This window comes from Garra rufa, chromosome 9, assembly GCF_049309525.1.
Source record: "Garra rufa chromosome 9, GarRuf1.0, whole genome shotgun sequence".
Taxonomy (NCBI): Eukaryota; Metazoa; Chordata; class Actinopteri; order Cypriniformes; family Cyprinidae; genus Garra; species Garra rufa.
In genome coordinates, this window is record NC_133369.1 from 22,999,346 (window position 1) to 23,019,963 (window position 20,618).

At 36.5% G+C, this 20,618-nt stretch overlaps 1 protein-coding gene across 1 annotated transcript in view; it reads right to left on the reverse strand.

Annotated features, from left to right (window-relative positions):
• The window catches only part of znf804b (zinc finger protein 804B), a 148,821-nt gene that overhangs the window by 11,538 nt on the left and 116,665 nt on the right, over positions 1–20,618 (reverse strand). Inside the window, exon 2 of the mRNA XM_073847337.1 lies at positions 17,944–18,087. Within this exon, the coding sequence (XP_073703438.1) occupies positions 17,944–18,087 (144 nt within the window). The remainder of the gene's footprint in view (positions 1–17,943; positions 18,088–20,618) is intronic.

The following is a 20,618-nucleotide window of genomic DNA, read 5'->3' on the forward strand; positions in this document are numbered from 1 at the left end:
GCCGCTAATGTTGATGAGCACGTCTAAACGCTCCACTCATAATTAGCTTGGGATATTCTCATATTCATGATGCCTTAGATTTCACCCTTCAGAAGATAATTTGAAATTTCAATGAAACATCTGCCTCATGAATAATTGACAGATAAGGAAGAACAAAAGAATATTTGAACCATCCAAAGGAAATATATTTTAAACTGTCAAAAAGAACTCATGTCCTCTGATCATAATGATTGGACAAGAATCAAAAACATTTTATTTAAAGATGCAAAAGGATCTTCAGAATTTGTAAAGTATTACAGTACAAAGTACTACAGCTGGTCCTGTGGCATGGACTTGGTATACTTTAACCCTGAGTTGTGTTGGGATTAATGAGAATAGGAGGTGATGGGATGCTCTAATTGACCTCCGACCTCCAGTCCATTAAATCAATTTTGTTGTGTGCTAATGATCAAACACTGACAGATTAATCAATATGACAGAACAGAGGTTTGTCTGCATGTGATGTGCAAGGATAGACCCTTTAGCACATTATTGACGAAAATGTCTTTTCACTACAATGTGAAAAAAGCCCATTAGGGTACTTTTATGAACCTAGTAGCTATACTGAATCTTAATTCACGAGTAATGCAGCATTTTGCATCTCATATAATGTAGGCCCCTTTGACATCTGCATCTCAAACATGCTGAGATTCACCAGTTGAGATAACAGACCTCAAAGGGTTTTATGCTGCTACTAAAAATCCTAATGTTAATAGACCTTAAAGGAATCCCATCAATAGGGTGTAGGGTAAAGAGCCTATATCAGAGATATAAAGGCACTATAGTGGAAACTAAGGCCGATGTGAGAGGCATTTTAAAGACAATAAAATGCTGTGAACTGCACACAGCATAAGGTTTTCATTAGTTCTCTTTTTCACGGTTAACCCTCTGTAAAAAAAAGCTAAAACTGGACGTGTTTATTGGTTTTGGCCTGGTGGGATCTCACCACAACGAGCGCATGAACAAACAAAGGAATAAAGAGGAGGAAAAAACATGCTCTGTTAACCATGTGCCCCCCTACTTTTCTCTGCTTCTTACTAGGACAAACTCACTTGTGCACAGGGTATTTCAGTGGAAAAACTGCATCTTACTCACTAACCAGCGTAATCAAGTTTAACTGCATGTGAAATGCACTGAAAAAGTTTTCCGATTAAGTAACTGTCAGCTTTTTCAACACAAACACATTTTATGTAAATGTAATGTACATAATGTACATAAAATATTTAAAAAAAGAGACAAATCTGTCACCCTCATGTCATTCCAAACCCATAAGACCCTTGTTAATCTTCAGAACACAAATTAAGATATTTTGATGAAATCAGAGATCTTTCTGACCCTGCACAGACAGCAATGCAACTTATATGGCCCAGAAAGGTAGTAAGGACATCCTTAAAATCGTCCATGTGACGTCAGTAGTTCAACTGTAATGTTATGAAATTATGAGAATATTTTTTTGTGTGCAAAGAAAAAAAAAAAAAAAAACTTAATTCAACAATTTATTATCTTCTGAGCATGCATTAAAATAGACTGGCACGAAAGAAAATAAATTATTGAATAAAATCCTTCTTTTTTGTTATTATATAAAGTTAAAAATCGTTTTTCTTGTGGCTTCATAAAATTACGATTGAACCACGGATGTCAAATGGACTATTTTAACGATATCCATATTACCTTTCTGGGCCTTGAAAGTCAGAAAGCTCTCAGATCTAATAATTTTTTTTTTTATTTCTATAAATTGTGTTTCAAAGATGAATGAAGGTCTTACAGGTTTGGAATGGCATAAGGTTGAGTAATTAATGACAGAATTTTCATTTTTAGGTGAACTATCCCTTTAATAACAGGCTCAAGTATCTGAATCACAGTGGTGAATGATCCCAGTAAAATATGATCTGCAAAATATGGACAAGCGCAATGAAAATGCAATTTAGCAGAGATTTTGTCACCATTTTTGTCACTGTTTCCTTTAGTGAATCATCTGCTAAAACAACCCCCTTTGTCTGTCTTTTTCTCTGTCTCTTCTACTCACTCTTATATTAAGGAACAAATCTCCAGGGCAGCTAGACACTGTCTTAATATACTGTCTTGTCTAGAGTTTCTGTCAACTTCCACATTATATCACAACCTTGAGCGAACACACTCTCATGAAAAACAGAGTTGAGTCATGATTGCACTGTCCCACACTTCACTTTGCCAAAGAAATGATTAATGCTGTACAAAAACAACATATGACATGAGTATCAAGCAGCATTTAATCACATTACAAAAACTTTTAACATACACACATCACTCATAAGACTAACCAATGATTCATACACAAACGCAGGTGCAATGGTTGTGTGAAATCTGGTCTGACAGCTGACACTGACTGTGAACTCAGGCTCACTGTAGATATTAGCAGATTTGCCATTTTAGCACTGGGACATGAGGAGGCTGTTCCCTAATTGGCTGAAACATATCTGTCCACCTCGCAGAGCCCAGACAAGGAGGTGTCACCTTGTAACATTTCACCAGGAACAGGCCTACAAAGAACTGGATTTCTGTCTGCTACTTTTTTTTGGCACAAATTTGAAAAGTCATTGCAGTTCATCTGCTCCCCTCAGTTTGGGTCATGCAGACAGCTGTCATCTTTACAGGCTTCAATGCCAATCATGGCTGCCTTGTTCAGTCATGTAACTCCAATGCAGATCATTTCATGAAAGGGACGGTTAAACCCATTGTTTGCATACTTGGGTGATATGATTTCACATCAGCAGCGAAAGATTCTGCTATATCATTTCAACTGCAGTATATCTGTTGTATGATTTTAATAATCACCAAGAAGAAAACTACTGTTTACTTTTCAGTTCAGTTGAGGTGGCTTTGTTGATTATAATGATTAGTTTTGAAACCATGCGGCTTGCGCCTGGTGTTAACACATCGTAGCTGTTGGTTGTTTACGGCTGCCAGAGAACATCGCAACTTGCTATATTAATTCAGAATGCAGTTGATGTGCGTTCACACTGTCACGAGTATTCATGGTTTGGCCGTTTTTCAATGTCTTCAAATGTGGCTCATCCAATTAGATTTATAATTTACTACTGTTTCAAGTACTAAAACGGTACATACACTTTTATTTATTAATCTTATATTTTTGGTTTGTCTCCATCACAAAATATGTACTGTATTGGATTGGCCAAAAGTAGGCAATTCTTAATAGTTAATCTTAATCTCTAAACATTTTAAAGGTGCCATAGAATGGAAAACTGTATTTACCTTGGCATAGTTGAATAATAACAGTTCTGTACATGGACATGACATACTGTGAGTCTCAAACACCACATAAATCTGGTGTTTGCAAAAGACCACTGAAAAATAGGCCCATTCCAACATAACAGTGACTATTGCGTAAGAGTCGCAATCATTAATAGTTACGCCCCCAACATTTGCAAAGCCGAATCATCAGAAGTTCTGCAGCTAGGCTATTGTGAAAAAACAAAACAAAGCGAGGACAATAGCGAAAATGGCAGATCACAGAAATAAATGTTATGTTCCAGGTTGTGCAGGAGATGTTAAGTGCACGAATGGGTTGGTGTCTGTACTCAGTAATGCAAGGAAAATGAGGCTTTCTAATAAAATAAGGCGAGCCACTGAAGGGACATGGTTAGCTTAATGCTAGCGGTAGCCTGTTACATTGCAGTACATAGAATTTCACTTACCACATAAACAGAGAGATGCCTGCGCTGATGATGGCGAATGATTTACAGAACCTAAACAACAAGCACTAATCACTAACAAGCATCTAAACTTATGCGGTAAGTACTGCCGCTGCAGTATAACGTTACACAGAGCACATGCGATCACAAAAGTGAAAGTAAAATGATTGTGCATTCAAAACAGCAGTTTCAATAAACCGCACATTAATAGCGATATATATTTTCCTCCATGTGCCAGCTACTGAAATGAGCTGCTCTGTGAAATTATTATTCATGAACCTTCCAAATAAGGTAATAACAGACCATTTCATTCTAGGGACAAATCCTAGGGTTGTAAATGGACCTGTAAAACCGTTTCTGGAGAATTTTTGCCCTTTCCTATGCTATATACCTTCTATGTAGATATCAGAGAACAATTTAAAATATTGCATCAATGCATTCTATGGCACATTTAAGTTGACTGTGCAACAAATATAACTACATGCACATTATATAAAAAACAATAAAAAAAAAAAACACTAATTCATTTCATAAGTATTAATGATGGATCTGTTGTTACCAACACAGCTTTTTGCTTCACAAGATTTTTTAATTGATTGATGGAAGATTATGGTTAATTGTCTGACTTCTGAACAGCATTTTAAAGAGACAGTGCACCCAAAAATCTTTCCAAACCCATAAGATAACTTTTGATGAATCCAAGAGCTAACTGACCCTGCATAGACAGCAATGCAACACATCCAATGCATCACTGTACTCTCGGCAATGTGCGTCTAAGAATGACATGGAAGAGAAAAAAACTACTGAATAAAGTCGTTATTTTTGTTTCCTTTGTGCACAGAAGGTATTTTCGTAGCTTCATTCAATTAAAGTTCAACCACTGATGTCACATGGATTATTTTAACAATGTCCTTACTACCTTTCTAGGCCTTAAACATGTCAGTTGTGTTTCTGTCTATGCAAGGTCAGAAAGCTCTTGGATTTAATCAAAAATATCTTAATTTGTGTTCCAAAAAACTCATCTGTACTATTAAAAATGAGTTCAAACAGACTCCAAAAACAGGTTGTGTGAATGGAGCCTAATTTTATCCAAGTCAGACTGATGGAAATTTGTGGTTAATTGATTAATTGGAGTCATAAGGATTACTTGTGGATTACTGTAAAGTTTTTATCAACTGTTTGGACTCTCATTCTGATGGCACCAATTCACTGCAGATGATCTTTTAGTGAGCTAGTGATTTAATGCTAAATTTCTCCCAATCTGTTCCAATGAAGACACAAACTCATTTACATCTTGGATGGCCTGAGGGTACATTTTCAGCAAATTTTCTTTCCTTTCTAAACTATTCCTTTAACATTAAAATTAGTATTGGCATCCGTATGGCAAAAATATCTTATAACCCTAAAAATTTGTATTTATACCATTCACCCTGCTACAGATAATGTCATTTTTAAAGTGTAAAAAATTGCTTATGTGCTAATTTAGTCGCTCTGATCATCGAGCTAACCGGAAACACCTGCGTATGCATACGACAGTGAGAGTATGTGTGTGTGAGGTCCTTCTGTATGCTCCAGTTTCTCTGGTTTAATCTGCCGTATTGTGACAGGCCTCTCCGGACCTCCTGAGCCACTGAGCACAGGTGAGCAACATTAGTCAGCCTGCCTCCCAGTCTAAAACCTGACACAACAAACAGGTGGGACTGCCTCTCTCTCTTTTACACACACACACACACACACACACACACACACACACACACACACACACACACACACACACACAGACAGACGAGGAAAAGCATCAAGCAGCGTTAAGAAACAGAGAGAATATTCTCTGCATAATGAAGCATTGAAACGGAATAGACTGCGCACCTGTGTCTGTGTGCGTCTGCGTATATGTGTGCGAGTTGTCTAACACCGTTCCATCTGTCTGTTCTTCCCCTCAGGTATAGCTGGTCCTCTGATGCTTTCAAAATGAGTCATATCTCCCCCCTCTCTCTTTCTAACTCAGTTTCTTTTTTTAACACTGTGCTCTCTTGTACCTTTATCGGGATGTGGCAGGTGGAGATGAATAGAGCCTCAGCTGGGCTGCGGAGACCCTGGAGAGCTCCAGGCGTTTGACAAGGGCAGAAGACAATAAGAGCCTACTCATCCTGGCAGTCTACAGAGAGAGCAGCGCACCGCTTTCTCGTTCTCCCACTCATCCCATATAGTACACTGCACTGTGGAACAGCCAGTCCCCTTCTCTGGATCTTCCTGCAGTCCACAAAACAACTTTACTTAGTCTTTGTCATTGAGCAGGGTCAGTTTGCTAACACTATCCTCCTCCTCTTGGGGAGAGACATGGTGTATGGCTTATTCTCCTAGGGCTGTCAACAGGAAAGGGAATCATTGATAGAGAGAGTGATGAATGTGTTCTTGTGTTTAGAGAATCATTTTGAAAAGTTTGGCTGCTGTAGACAGCATTTTAAACAGATAGTTCACTCAAAAATGAAAATTCTGTCATTAATTGAAACCCTCATGTCGTTCCAAACCCGTAAGACCTTCATTCATCTTCAGAACTCAAATTAACATATTTTTGATGAAATCCAAGAGCTTTCTGACCCTGCATAGACAGCAACGCAACTAACACATTCAATGCGTCATTGTACTCTCAGGAAGAAGAAACTATTAAATAAAGTCATTATTTTTGTTTTCTTTGTGAACAAAAGGTATTCTCGTAGCTTCGTAAAATCAAAGTTCAACCACTGATGCCAAATGGACTATTTTAGCAATGTCTTTACTACCTTTCTAGGCTTTGAACGTATCAGTTGTGTTGCTGTCTACGCAGGGTCAGAAAGCTCTCGGATTTCATCAAAAATATCTTAATTTGTGTTCCAAGGATGAACAAAGGTCTTGCTGGCTTGGAATGAGATGAGAGTGAGTAATTATTGCCAGAATTTAATTTTGTTTTGGTAGGCTGTCCCTTTAAAATATCCATGCCACAAAACAAGGCGAAAAGACATCTGCCTAATTCTATCGAAGTCAGACTGACAAACTCAATTGAAAATGGATTGCAAATGTTCATTGATATTGACATAAACCAAACAATATACTGGCTACTAAAGCCACTTTAGATAATGACTATTCAATGCCATAGGAATGCAATGTATTATCGCATTATCCTATTATCTTTTTTGGACGCTTTTCTCAGCAAATACTAATGTTTATAATTAATTACGATTAACTTGATGAATTCATCAGCATAATTGATTTTAATCAACAGACAGCCTTAGTAATGAGTGTGTGATGCACAGACATATTGTTAATGGCACAACATTCCATTATAAAAGTAATTTTATAGAAAAGTTTTAAGTTTTCGGGTAAGATTTATAAATGTTTTACCAATGTCACCAATGTTTTAAAGAAACATTTAAAAAACATATTAAGAAATACTAAAACAAATCAATTACAAATTTCGGTTTTAAAATATTTTAAAATGTAATTTATTCCTGAAGCTGAAATTTCAGCAGCCATTACTCTAGTTAACAGTGTCACACAATCTTTCAGAAATCATTGTAATATTCTGATTTCAACATTTCTCATTATCAATGTTAAAAAAAAATGTTGTGCTGCTTAGTATTTTTGTGGACACTAGAAAGAACAGAATTAGTTTTAAATATATATTTTTTTGTATCGATGCTTAAGGATTAGTTCACTTCCAGAACAAAAAATTACAGATGATGTACTCACCCTCTTGTCATCCAAGATGTTCATGTCTTTCTTTCTTCAGTTGTAAAGAAATTGTTTTTTAAGGAAAACATTTTAGAAATTTTCTCCATATAGTGGACTACCTAGTGAAACGATAATTTTGTTTTCTAAAAAATGTAAAATTTATATACTTGTTTTGTCTAGCTTTGTGATGCGTATGCATACTCTGTGCACTCCGGTTCAATACAGTTAGGGTATGTCGAAAAACTCACATCTCATTTCCTACATCGCTGTAGAAGTACCGACCCACTTTATAAAGTGAATGTGCAAAGGAGGTCAAACCCCTCTTTACAAAAAAAAAGGTAAAACAGCGATGTAGGATGATTATGAAGTTGGAGGAGAAAATGAGATGGGAGTTTTTCGACATACCCTAACTGACTTGTACATATGCGCATCACAGAGCTAGACAAGATGAGCATTTGTGGTTAAAATGTGTATAAACTGTCTTTTTTTTTTTTAAATAACCGATCGTTTCTGTAGATAAGATCCTTCTTCCTTGGCTGGGATTGTTTAAAGCCCTTTAAAACGGCATTTACACTGCATTTTGGAAACTCGAGGGCACCATTGAAGTCCACTATATGGAGAAAATGAAATGTTTTCCTTAAAAAACTATTTCTTTACGACTGAAAAAAGAAAGACATGAACATCTTGGATGACAAAAGGGTGAGTAAATTATCTGTACATTTTTGCTCTGGAAGTGAACTAACCCTTTAAGTCTTTACTGTCACTTGAACAATCCTTGATGAATTAAAGTATTCGTTTCTTTACAAATTTTTAACCCCAAACTACAAAAATCCATTATTAATGCAGGAATGTTTTTTAGTATTACTTCAGTATTCCCATTTTTTAGTATCCCTATCTAGATAATCAAAGTCCAGTATGTGATTTACAAAAGCCTTGTCGTTTCTGGAGTAAAGAACCCTTCAAATCAGAGCGCACAGTTTGGTTGGAAGGAATATTGTTCCAGGAACAACAAAGAAAGCTGATCCAGGAACTTGTCTTGCCTGTGTAAATCACATTGAGCATGAAGAAATCAATGTCAAAGTCTCTTTTTCACCGTACCTAGTAGTGCTGTTTCTGCTGTAGAAAAGTTTTACTCAGCATTCAGTGTGCGTTAGTAAATGGTTCTACGTATTTAACCATGTAACAAAGACAGATAACATGCCACTTTGGCCATTAAAGATTACTAATGGTTGCACATTTCCTCTGCTCTGCTGTGTGGCATCAATTCAGCACGTTCCCTCATCTCCAAATCCATGGCTGCCGGATGAAAAACCAGCCACCTATATTACGCCACCTTCAGCGCAAACACTCTCTGCTGGGAGTCTGCGCCAATCACTCAGACACTCAGCCTAATCTCATCAACGCTGATTCTGTGGCCAACTGCAGTTGGTGCAGAGAGGCAGCGATAAGCCTCAGGCATTTACTTGAAAAGAAAATGAAAAACTCCCTCTCTTTCTCCCGTCTCTCTGCGCGAACCATCTCTATGGACAGTTTCGTGCCGAGCGGGAGCATTTTGCTCAGGAGGACATTTAATAAAATTCCTGGAAATATGATAAAACCCCACGCATGAGAAGCACCTATCTAGCAATTTGGAATTCAAACTAAAGATTACAGACTACCGGCTGAAACAATGTATCTTCTGCAAACCACTTCCTGACAGCCGCGAGCGAAGGAACTACGTAATAATCGACTGAGATTTGGAGGCTGGTGTTTCTACTTAATGTTGATTATGAACTGTCACTCTCATTCACCCCAGGAAGAAAACATCAACGTGTGGATTATCCTCAACCCAATCTGCACGTTCACAGGCAGATAATCCACCGAAGACACGGGGCTCATGTGTTGAGTGTTAGCACTGGGCCGCAGGCACAAAGCTGTCTGCTAAAACTCCTTTAGACCCTCTTCAGCAGCTCCTAAGATGACAGGCTGTCAGGTTATGTGATCTGTAACATTTGTGTGTTCTGTATATGTTTGAATGCTGTAATGAGTCTGTGCGTAAGGTGCCTGAGAGGATCAGGAAAGGAGACCCTTTGAAGCTGAGAGGATGTGAGTGCATGAGAGGGAGGAGAGGAGATTTGGAAACGGATATTGCAGGAAGGTGCAGTAAGGAGCTTTCGGGGGAAGCTTTCATCCATACAGAAGCTGTTCTCCTGCTGTACACACATACACACAGGCTGAAAGTTGCTGGTGGGGTTTTTGGAGTAGGGGAGACTTGGGAGTGTTGGAACACTTTTTATTTGCAACGTCTGTTACTCACTGTTTTTTGTGCTATGTGTATCAAGTAATCATTCTAATGTAATGATTCTACTCAAGAAACATTCCTTATTATTATCAACGTTAAAATCAGTTGTGCTGCTTAATATTTCTGATGAAACTACTATTTCCTACTATTCAAATTTTGGGTTTGATTTAAAGTACAGTTTAAAAATGAATAATAATACAGTTGAGGTCAAAAGTTTACATACACCTTGCAGAATCTGCAAAAATCTCTGAAAAATCCTTCAGGTTCCACAAATTCTTTGTTTTTTTTTTTAGCATTTTTGTGTATTTTAACCCTCACAAACAACTAACAAAAACACAAATGTGGATCATTCAGATAACAACATGGTATTAAGAATCAAGTGTATGTAAACTTTTGAACAGGGTAATTTTATCATTTTTAACTAATATTTTCTCTTGTGGATTATATGTAAATATATTTTATGTGAAATATAAATTATATGTTCATGTCAGTACTAAATAAAAAATAACATGCATTTTGTATAATCCCTTCTTTTGGTCAAATAATTAAAATTTTGCAGATTCTGCAAGATGTATGTGAACTTTTGACCTCAACTGTACTTTCATTCAGCATATTTTTTAAATATATATTAAAATATAGTTATTTTGATTTATAATATTTCACAATATTGCTGTTTTACTGTATTTCTTTATGCAACCTTGGTGTACATAAGAGACTTAAACTTTTTCTGTAGTGTATATATGATAAAATTATATAATAATATATGTTGATAATAATAATACAAATATCAAAACAAAAATAATTTATTCATATATATCGTTAATTTTTTTTTTTTTTTTTTACATATTTCTTTATAATTGCTTACATAATTGTATGTCTGTATTTTTTGAGTGTTTCTGGTATGTGATATGATTTCCAGCTCATGTCTAATTGGTTAAACTGATTGCCACAACATTAGTTATCCTGGTGTGTATATGTTAAAGAAAGAGAGATATTGTGATGTGAATATCTAGTATAAATCTAGTATAAACAAGTAATACAGCATATTGGTAATATAAGAACTGTACATTTCTATGCATTTTTCTAGCAAATGTGGATATTGACTTGTTGGTAGATGCGGAGAGCCCCTAGCAAAGATTCTATTATCGTCTTATCAGATACTCGCAATGCGGTTTCGAGTAATGAGTGAAACATCTAAAGTGGCTGTTTACATAACAGAACAGCTCTCAATACCCTCAGGCTTTTAAAAGTTCATGAGGAATCATACAAATTCCTCCATCTGCTGCAAATGAAGTTTCGCGCAATTATTTGTCTGAGTTTATCCCCTTGTCCCTTTATAACTGTTATCCATTTATTCATTTCAGGCTGCTGACGCACCGCTTTCGGCTGAGAAGAGCAGCCACCACTTTCTCTTTTTTTCTTTCTTTTCAAAACACTTTTTGAGTGCGAAGCCACGAAGGAATTGTTCATAGAAGGACAAATGAACTATTTGTGCAGCGTTAAAAATACATTCTCCTTTTCTTCTCCCAGAGCAGCCACCACCCTCACACCGCTAAATGCCCTGAGGAGAGACCTTACACTCACACTCTCTCACATGTCCCTCAGCTATTTTTTTAAACATTAAGCAGCCTGCTGTGCTTTTTATAGAAACACAGACATGACTAGGCTTGGACTCCTTCAGATCCGATTGAATCCTTCTTCGGCACCCCCCCCCCCCCCCAGTGACTGTGGGTTATGAAATATGGATTATCTCCAAGCTCATATCTGTAGGTCTCTTTCGCTCGAAATCCACCTCAGCCATGGGAGTCTAGCAGGGGATTCCCTTCAGATTCTGCTCTCAGTCTCTAGTGAAACCATTTTAAAAAGTCCTCTTGACACTATTTGCCTCCCTTTTTTTCTGGATGGACATCCAATGGACGGATGGATATTTTAAGCTTCATTTGCCAGAAGGATGGAGGGATGGACAGACAAACAGAAAGATGGTCACAATATAGTAAATTCCTCTTTTTAGGAATGTGACCAGTATTCTCTCCAGTAGAGCTGGGTTTTGACACAAATTTCACAGCTTGAGTTGATTCTGAGTCATTACCATAATATTGAAGGTTAAACTTAACTGATTTGTATACAAATGCTTAATCTACACTCAATTAAGTTTTTATAATAGCTTAATAAAGTTACAATTACATAATTATATTTCTACTCCAATTAGTTTTTTTTTAAATATAACCATTTAAATGGAGGCTGTTATAAAAACTTTTGAAGAACAGAACAGAACAGTAAAAATCATAATGAATATGTTATATGGTGATTTTTTTGGCAAAATGCTCCTCTCTAGAATTCATTTGTTTATTTATGGTCACTGAATATGTTTTTTCTGAGGTAAATGTGACCTCAGAGTGGTTATGGTTATGTGGCATCAGTGTTACCAAGTTTGCAGTTTTACTGCGGATTTGGGCTACTATAGCGCCCATGTTGCCGCAGGTTGTTTTTTCATGTCCACGGGTTATAGCGACCCAAAATACATTTAGCCCCTGGAATGCGAATTTTATCCCGGGAAACCACCAAAAACATGTATTTTCTAGAGGTCGACCGATACCAATAATTGGGTCAGACCACACTGGCCGATACGATTAATCGACCGATAGTTTTTAAAATGGCTACTAAATGGAAAATAAATAGTGCTCTACTATTTAAATAAAAAGTAGCCTACTGAACCATATTTTACAAATGAATAAAAATATTAACATTAATTATATATTGATCATTACAGTTAGTTCATAGTTCATTAATGTTAACAAAAACAATTTTTTAAGAAATTAACACACTCTAAGAAGGAACAATACTTCTATTCTACAGCTTTGATCAATCTTAATGTTACAAATGGACTCATTGTAAAGTGTTACCAGTATAACAGTCAAGCTAAAGATTGCCATCTTTAAATATCTACACAAAGGCCACAGTATTGAAATTACATTCATGTGTACTTTCAAAATTTAACTGCTTCAATTCTAGAACATTCGGGATTATCTAATCAAATTAATAAAATATGTTCGCAAACGGGAAAAAGTGCAGCACCGCGTCTAGAAGAACTCGCAACTATCCGGTATCACACACACCGGATGCGTCACGTTCAATTCAAGCGCTGGTCTAAAACAATTTATTTGATCATCAAACAGACAAAAGTATATTTCTGTCCTATCTCCACTAATGCAGCATCTAGTCAACAAATAAATCACTTAGTAATGATATCAAAACATGCACTACAGTATACTGTGTACACACCGCTTCGTTGTTGATGTTTTAAATCTGCCTCTGAAGTGTCTAAACAAACTGCACATGCTGTCAGTGATTTCCGCCACTAGAGGCCGCTCTTTTGCTGTATAACAAAGACTATAGGGACTTGCTGTATAATGATGACATTCTTGGCCCCTCCAGCAACAGAGCCAACTCGGAAAAACTATCGTCCTGGATTTTTTCAGATAACCGATAATTCCACCAATCAACTATCAGTGCCAATTAATTGGCAAAACAGATATATCGGACAACCTCTAGCATTTTCCCTCCCGGAATGTGCTTTTTACCAGGGGGACCCCTCCTGAAATGTGATTGGGCTAATTTTGTGCTAGTTTTAAGCAGCAGTTGGGTGGGTTTTGTTGTGAAAAACTGACAACCCATTGTTTCCAGACTGTTACATTGATGTCTTTGCACGATTGAAACATTGATTGAAAGGGATTTCGGTAAGTTGTGCTCTTTTTTTAACATACCTTCAAATGTTTATTGAAACTGCTATTTAAAACAGAGGAGACGGTCAGTTCATGTGCGCTAAATGCTGTCACTTCTCTGACGCCACTTCACATTTAACAGCACCAAAATGCCTTTCATTGTTTATACAGTAATAAAATAGACAGAATTTGAAATCTGAGACTTTGTTTCATATCAAAAGTAAAGCACAAAGCTTATTGTGATTTATTGGATGGGATGTACACTACAATGTTCTGTTCATTAACTGAAAACAGGCTACACTAATCGATTCTTGGGAATATTGTTTCGTAAAAATGAGAATCGATTAAAATCGAGAAAATTACTTTCCAGCAATGTTTTTTTTTCTGCTAGGCCTCAATTTATCCTCTTACAAAACAGAAAAATGAAATAAACTGAATTGAATATATGAAGTTAAGAGTATCTCAGCAAGTCTTTGCATTTACAATTCCTTGCATTTATTTATGTTTTACATCTAGGCTCTCACCCTATACTCCCAAAACATGAGTAATGTAACGTTTTATAAGACTTCAATGTTTTTCTCAAGCTATTAAATTGCCTCAGGCTCTTTTAGACCCCTCAACATGAGGGTTAACTCCAGTCTTTGCTTCCCTGGTTTTCTGTGTATTGAACTGGCTGTAACCTCCATCTCATGCCTCACCTCTTCCTTTTCCTCCACTTTTTATTGAAGTGAGGACAGCTGGTTGATTTGCATAGCTCTCTAGGAAAGGTTTTGTGGCTCTTAAAGATTAATTAAATCAAACCTCTCAACCATGTTTGGTGCACGTCAGTGCATACAGTACACACACGCACAAATGCTAAGTGACTGGGGATTCTGTGGGTTGTGAAATATACAGTATTGTTCCTCGGGACTGTGGAGCACAGCCAGGCCGCATGTTTCTAGTGCGATATGTGAACCGGATGGGTTGGGGTCACACCAAACTGCCTCAACTGCCAACCTCACAGCAAGCACATTTTACACAGTCGACTATACATAACTCTGTCTAATGAAACACTCTCGATGCCTGCAGGAAGAATTCAACATCACCTTTCATTGCATTTGCAGGGCCCTCAAATGAATTAACAACTCTTGTGGGAGGTACCTGACTTGTTAGGGAAGTCAGTTCACAGACCAACAACATTATTTTGCTGTTCAGTACAGAGTTGGTCAGTATAAAGTGGACAAATATGTCCTACAAAATTTTATATCTGAACAATGTGCATGTTAACAAGGTAAAACTGCTTATCATCTGTATGTTCAACTGTATGGAGGGTCAAAAATATCTTAATTTGTGTTCCAAAGATGAAGATCTTACAGGTTTGGAATGACACGATGGTGAGTAATTAATAATAGAATTTTAATTTTGGGTATTTGAACCTTTAATTATTACCTATTAGGCCGCAGCTTAGATTTTCAAATGAAGCTATTTTACAAGTCATATTGATGATATACTGATGTATTACTACGGAATCTGTCATAAAATAGCATTATTTATTACATTTTACATAAAGATGAGTAATCTCAACCTATTACGCTAGGGAAAAAAAACACGTTTGGTCACAATTAATTAAACAGAAACAAGAACGACATGCTAATTTCTCTGTGACAAAGTACTGATGTGAAACACTCGGCTGAAAATCTCATGATTGATTATGGAATATTACGGATGTTCGTGCTGAGCTGGCATCATTCATCTCTGACTCATTGACTTTGACTAACAGGAACAGACACATCTGCACAGCGAACAAGTGTGCAGTCATCTGTGGTTTGATCGGAGCCATGTTTGCACGGAGATGAAATTCATCGCAACAACATGTGTAATTACTTCCCTCCCCTCTCTCCCTGTCTGTCTTTGGTGTAACTGTCACTGAGCGGTCCTTCAGAATGAATTACACAGCTCACTTTCTATATCTCTCACTCTCTCTCGCACTTGGCTTTCATGTAACTCTATATATGAAATGTTTCATTAGTGTTTAGTTTTGTGTGTTTGACTTTCAGACTGTGCTATAATGATGCTTATGATGAATAAGACATGCAAGGTTGAAGGATAAAATGAGTTTAATGGCTCTGCATGCCGTTCATTGTTAGAAGACCAGTTTGTCTGACAGCACCCAGGATAAAATGATGGCCCAGAATTAGCACTGCACATACAGTGTTATCTGCAGCTCGAAATGCTAGGGAACATGTTTAATCTCAGATGCCACACAGATGGGCAGCAGACTCCAGTCTGAGATCCTGGCACCAGTGAGGACATCCTCACTCTGTCCTCCTACTTACTTCATCAACTCCTGCTATCAGTCTCCCCATCAGCTTCCTTAGCAGAATTTTTGGCTTAACTTCTCTCATTTGTTTTTTTAATTTAAATAAAAGTGATGACTGAATATCTGCATATTATATACAATAAAAGTATCTAAATGTCAAGTAGTTGTGTATATATGCAGGGTCAGAAAGCTCTCGGATTTAATCAAAAATATCTTAATTTGTGTTTCAAAGATTGAACGAAGGACTTACAGGTTTGGATCAACATGAGGGTGAGTAACTAATGACATAATTTACTTTTTTGGGAGTACTATCCCTTTAAAATCTGTAATCATTATATATATTTTTTTTCCTACAAAAAGAGGTCAAATGAAATAAAAGGCGTCTGTGGAATTTGTTACTTTTAATAACAATCAAACGTTTAAATTGTTAAATGATTCAACATTATGTGATTTATTTTGTTCTGTCTATGAAACATTATTATTATTATTCATTATTATTATGAAATAATAAATAGATAAATGATTTATTCCTGTGGTATAATCAGTCATCAGTGTCACATGATTCTTAAAAATCTGCGCATTTTGTGATCAAAAACATTAATTATTATTATTATAAATTTTGAAAAAAGTTACACTGCTTGGTATTTTTCTGTGATGTTAAAAGGATAATATTTATGAGGAAGTTGTGATTAAAAAAAAACTGTATTTATTTGAAATAGAAATCTTTTGTATCACTATAAATGTCCTTGCTGTAACTTTTAATCAATTTAATATGTCCTTGCTGAATAAAAGTATTAATTTCTTAAAAAGTTGCTGATTCTAAACTTTTGAAACGTAGTGTCAGAGAGTTTTAATTTGATTGCCGTTCATACATATATCATGAATACTTAATTCTTGCATTGGCAACAATGAACTAAGCGTTAATGTAAGCACCATACAGCAGGTCTATTTGAACTTGCTTTACTTGTTTGATTGACTCAGAATGTTAATTATAATAGGAAAGGTACATTACTTGTGTCCCTGAAAGTTTAGTATATATATAAATAAAGATGCAGAAGTTTTTAGTTACTTTTTGTAAACACAACACTTAAACTCTTTGTGGGTAGATATAAGATATCAGTTACAAGAACACACGCAGCTCAACTGACTCAAGAGACTACCTGCAGGAAAATGAGTGATGTATTTGGAAATGTTTTTTTTTTTTTTTCAAATATTGTGTTCATTATGCATAAATATCACTTTTTGAGCACATAAAGGAACAATTATGCTAGAAGTTAGATCACTGTAATTTGTGTGTCATTATTAGCTGGGGGCTACACAGTTACCGGAGGAGGCAAGAAAGCAGTGCCTCGAAATATTGAATGAGAAAAAAAATTGTAGTACAAAAATGAACAACACCAATGGTGGAGGGTAATTGGGAATGAATTGGGGAAAGTCATGTGAGAGGAGGCAATGCTTCACAATATGTTCGGCTGGTTTAATCCCGCCTCTTGTGTTCGTCAATGCTCTGCGTTCAGAAATCAGTCTGAGTGAACAATATAATTGTGTTAATGAGAAGAGAAAAAAGTAAGCACCAACTCACACACTTAGATCATGTATAACTACATTGTTACACCAAAATAAGACTTGAAATGGCACGGAAACATGATCTGTAGGATTTTTTAGAAAGTAATCAGCTTAATCAGTAAGCAACCTAAAATTTAAAGTAAATCTCTGTCTGTTCACAAATAAAATATATTGTTTAAATTGCTACTGCCTCTAGTAACTTGATGAGGTTCTTGGCATTAATAAATACAATACTGATTACATTGTTAATGTAAAAATATAAAATAGATTTTTTTCCCCTTTTCTGAAAGTAATGTTTATTCAATCAAGAAAATGTGACTGAGGAAAAAAAAAACTTTGCTTCTTCGTTTCAGAGCACCACCGCACACCACTGATTTCTATGCATATTATTATGCTCAAAGACACTTTGCTGAAAGTATATATAGAGAGAGAGAGAGAGAGAGAGAGAGAGAGAGAGAGAGAGAGAGAGAGAGAGAGAGAGAGAGAGAGAGAGAGAGAGAGAGAGAGAGAGAGAGAGAGAGAGAGTGTGTGTGTAAGGAAAGAGTTGAATCACTCGTTCAAACATTCATTTATATCTGTATTCTTTCTGGCTTCTCCATCTAATGAGCTCGACCACCTGCTGTTGGAGTTTACCTGTTTATGTGCGTGGTCATACGAGTTGATGTGGTTGTCAAACTCCTGATGTTTATTGTACTGCTTGTCGCATAGTTCACAATAGAAGTTAGCTTTCAAATCCCCCAGGGCTCTTGCAATGGCTTTCTCTTTCTTAGGGTTCTCCTAAAAAAAAGAGAACGAGAGAGAGAGAGAGTTGATTATGCATGTAGATGCTGTAATTTAATTAGACAACAACACTTGATAATCACACAGTCCTTTTCTAAGCATAAATGATTTCACTGATTGTTTAAAACCACAAAAGGAAATAATTGTACATGAACGCCACATAAAATCAATTAAGCATTTTTGTTTATACAGTACGTCATCTTATCCTAGCGGAATTTGAGCATCAAGACGGTCGTCGACAGGCTAAAATAACCTGATGAAACCGAACAACCCAGCCATCACAGAATAACTTTAAATGGTTAATATTTGCTGTAATTGCTAGTTTCGCACCAACAACATTTTTAAGAAGATACTTGAATCTGACCATAGCTGGGTTACTATGACAACATGGTCATAAGTTCATATTGGTTGCAGGAAGAATTAAACTGAACAGCTCATGGTGATAATAAGACCAGCACTAATGGTTCTTACCCACTTAAAAGTCATTTTAAAGGATAAGCTCACTTCCAGAATAAAACATTTCCTGATAATTTATTCACCCCCATGTCATCCAAGATGATTAAGCCTTTCTTTCTTCAGTTGAAAAGAATGAAGCCATTCCAGGATTTTTCTCTATATAGTGGACTTCAATGAGAGCCAATGGGTTGAAGATGCAGAATGCAGTTTCAATGCAGCTTCAAAAGACTCCCAATCGAGGAATAAGGGTCTTATCTAGTGACACAACCATTCATTTTCTTAAAACAGTAAACATTTATAAACTTTTTTTTTTACCACAAATGTTCATCTTTCACTAGCTCTGGGTCCAAGACTTCATGCATTGTGTGAATGCATGAACGCCCCTTTATAAAAAAAGGTAAAACAACAATGTCAGACAATTTTGAAGTTTTAAGAGAAAATAGATTTTTGCCCTACCCTACCTTTTTGAACCGGAGTACTAAGAACTAACTATTCCAACCTTTCCAACGTGATTACATAATGCGTGAAGTCGTGGACATGAGCTAATGTGGTTCAAAACTATACATTTTTATTGTTTTAAGAAAATGACAGATTGTTTCACTAGACCAGACACTTATTCCTCAGCTGGGATCATGTAGAGCCATTTGAACCAGCATTGAAACTGCAGTTTGAACCTTCAAACCATTGGCCACCACGGAAGTCTACTATATGGAGAAAAATCCTGGAATGTTTTCCTCAAAAACCCTTATTTCTTTGCGACTGAAGAAAGACATGATTATCTTGGATGACATGGGGGTGAGTAAATTATCAGGAAATTTTTGTTCTGGAAGCCTAATTTTTGATTAACTGGATTTTTGAGGGACAGAAACCCCTCAAGTTTCATTAAAACTCTCTTTGTTTGTCTTTCAAAGATTAACCAAAGTCTTATGGGTTTGGAACGATATGAGAGTGAGTAAACTATGAAAGAATTTTCATTTTTGAGTAAACAACCTCTAAGATGTCAGAATTAAGACTCCAAAAGTACACCTTCAATTATTTAAGATGTTCAGATCTGAGATTGATGGATCATCGCCATGTAACATTCACTAATAACATGCTTAGGAGTGCATACACACACAAATAGTGCAGACCTAAACTCTTCCTCTAGGGATGTCGTCTTTTTTTCTGTTGCAAACTACACATGAGATTCAGCTAGCCGGAAACTTCAAAGGCTGCTGCGATTAATTCAGTATCAAAAGTCTGCTTATACAGACCTCAGGGAGCTACATCAACCATACAAACACATTGTGCAGACTGCGCCGGTACACACAGACACACATAAGCAAAGAGTACATCTCTCTGGAGCATCATTACCAGAGCTTTCCCATTACGGTACACAGACAGCACAGCTCAACATTTACTACAGGAAAACAAGGTGGGAAAGGTCACCATGTAGCAGCTCTTTAACACTACACTCTTATTAGGTTTGACAGAGCATCTGATCAAGAACAAACTTGTGAGATGGTGTGGATTGAAAAGAGAATTCTTATGCAACACAGTGCTGGAACATTTTAATAAAGCTCGTTAACAAGTTTCTACATAGGGAAAGTTGAAGTAATTGTGACAATAATACTGATCATGTGCCTCATAATTGGCCAGAGGGCCTCTGCATCACACGGCCCTGCAGCGCGTGGGAGCGGATCATGAATGAGGTGGATGTGATGCAGTTAATAGGCCATCAGGGATTTTGAGGCACACTTTTCCTCAGTCCATCCGTGTGCAGAAACAGTGTGAGATGTCAAAGTAAAAGAACATCATGATTGACTGCTGACACTCTGGTTGCCACACTTGGTATTTAAAATAGTCACATACCCGTTGAAAAGTCTGGTGTCAGTACAATTTTTAATTAAATTAACAGTTCTATTCAGTAAGGATGCATTGAATGTTTTAAAAGTGAGAGCAAAGGCATTCCTGTAAAAAAATCTATTTGAAACAAGCAGTTCTATTAACTTATATACTTACAGTTGAGGTCAAAAGTTTACATTCACCTTGCAGAATCTGCAAAATGTTAATTATTTTACTAAAATAAGAGG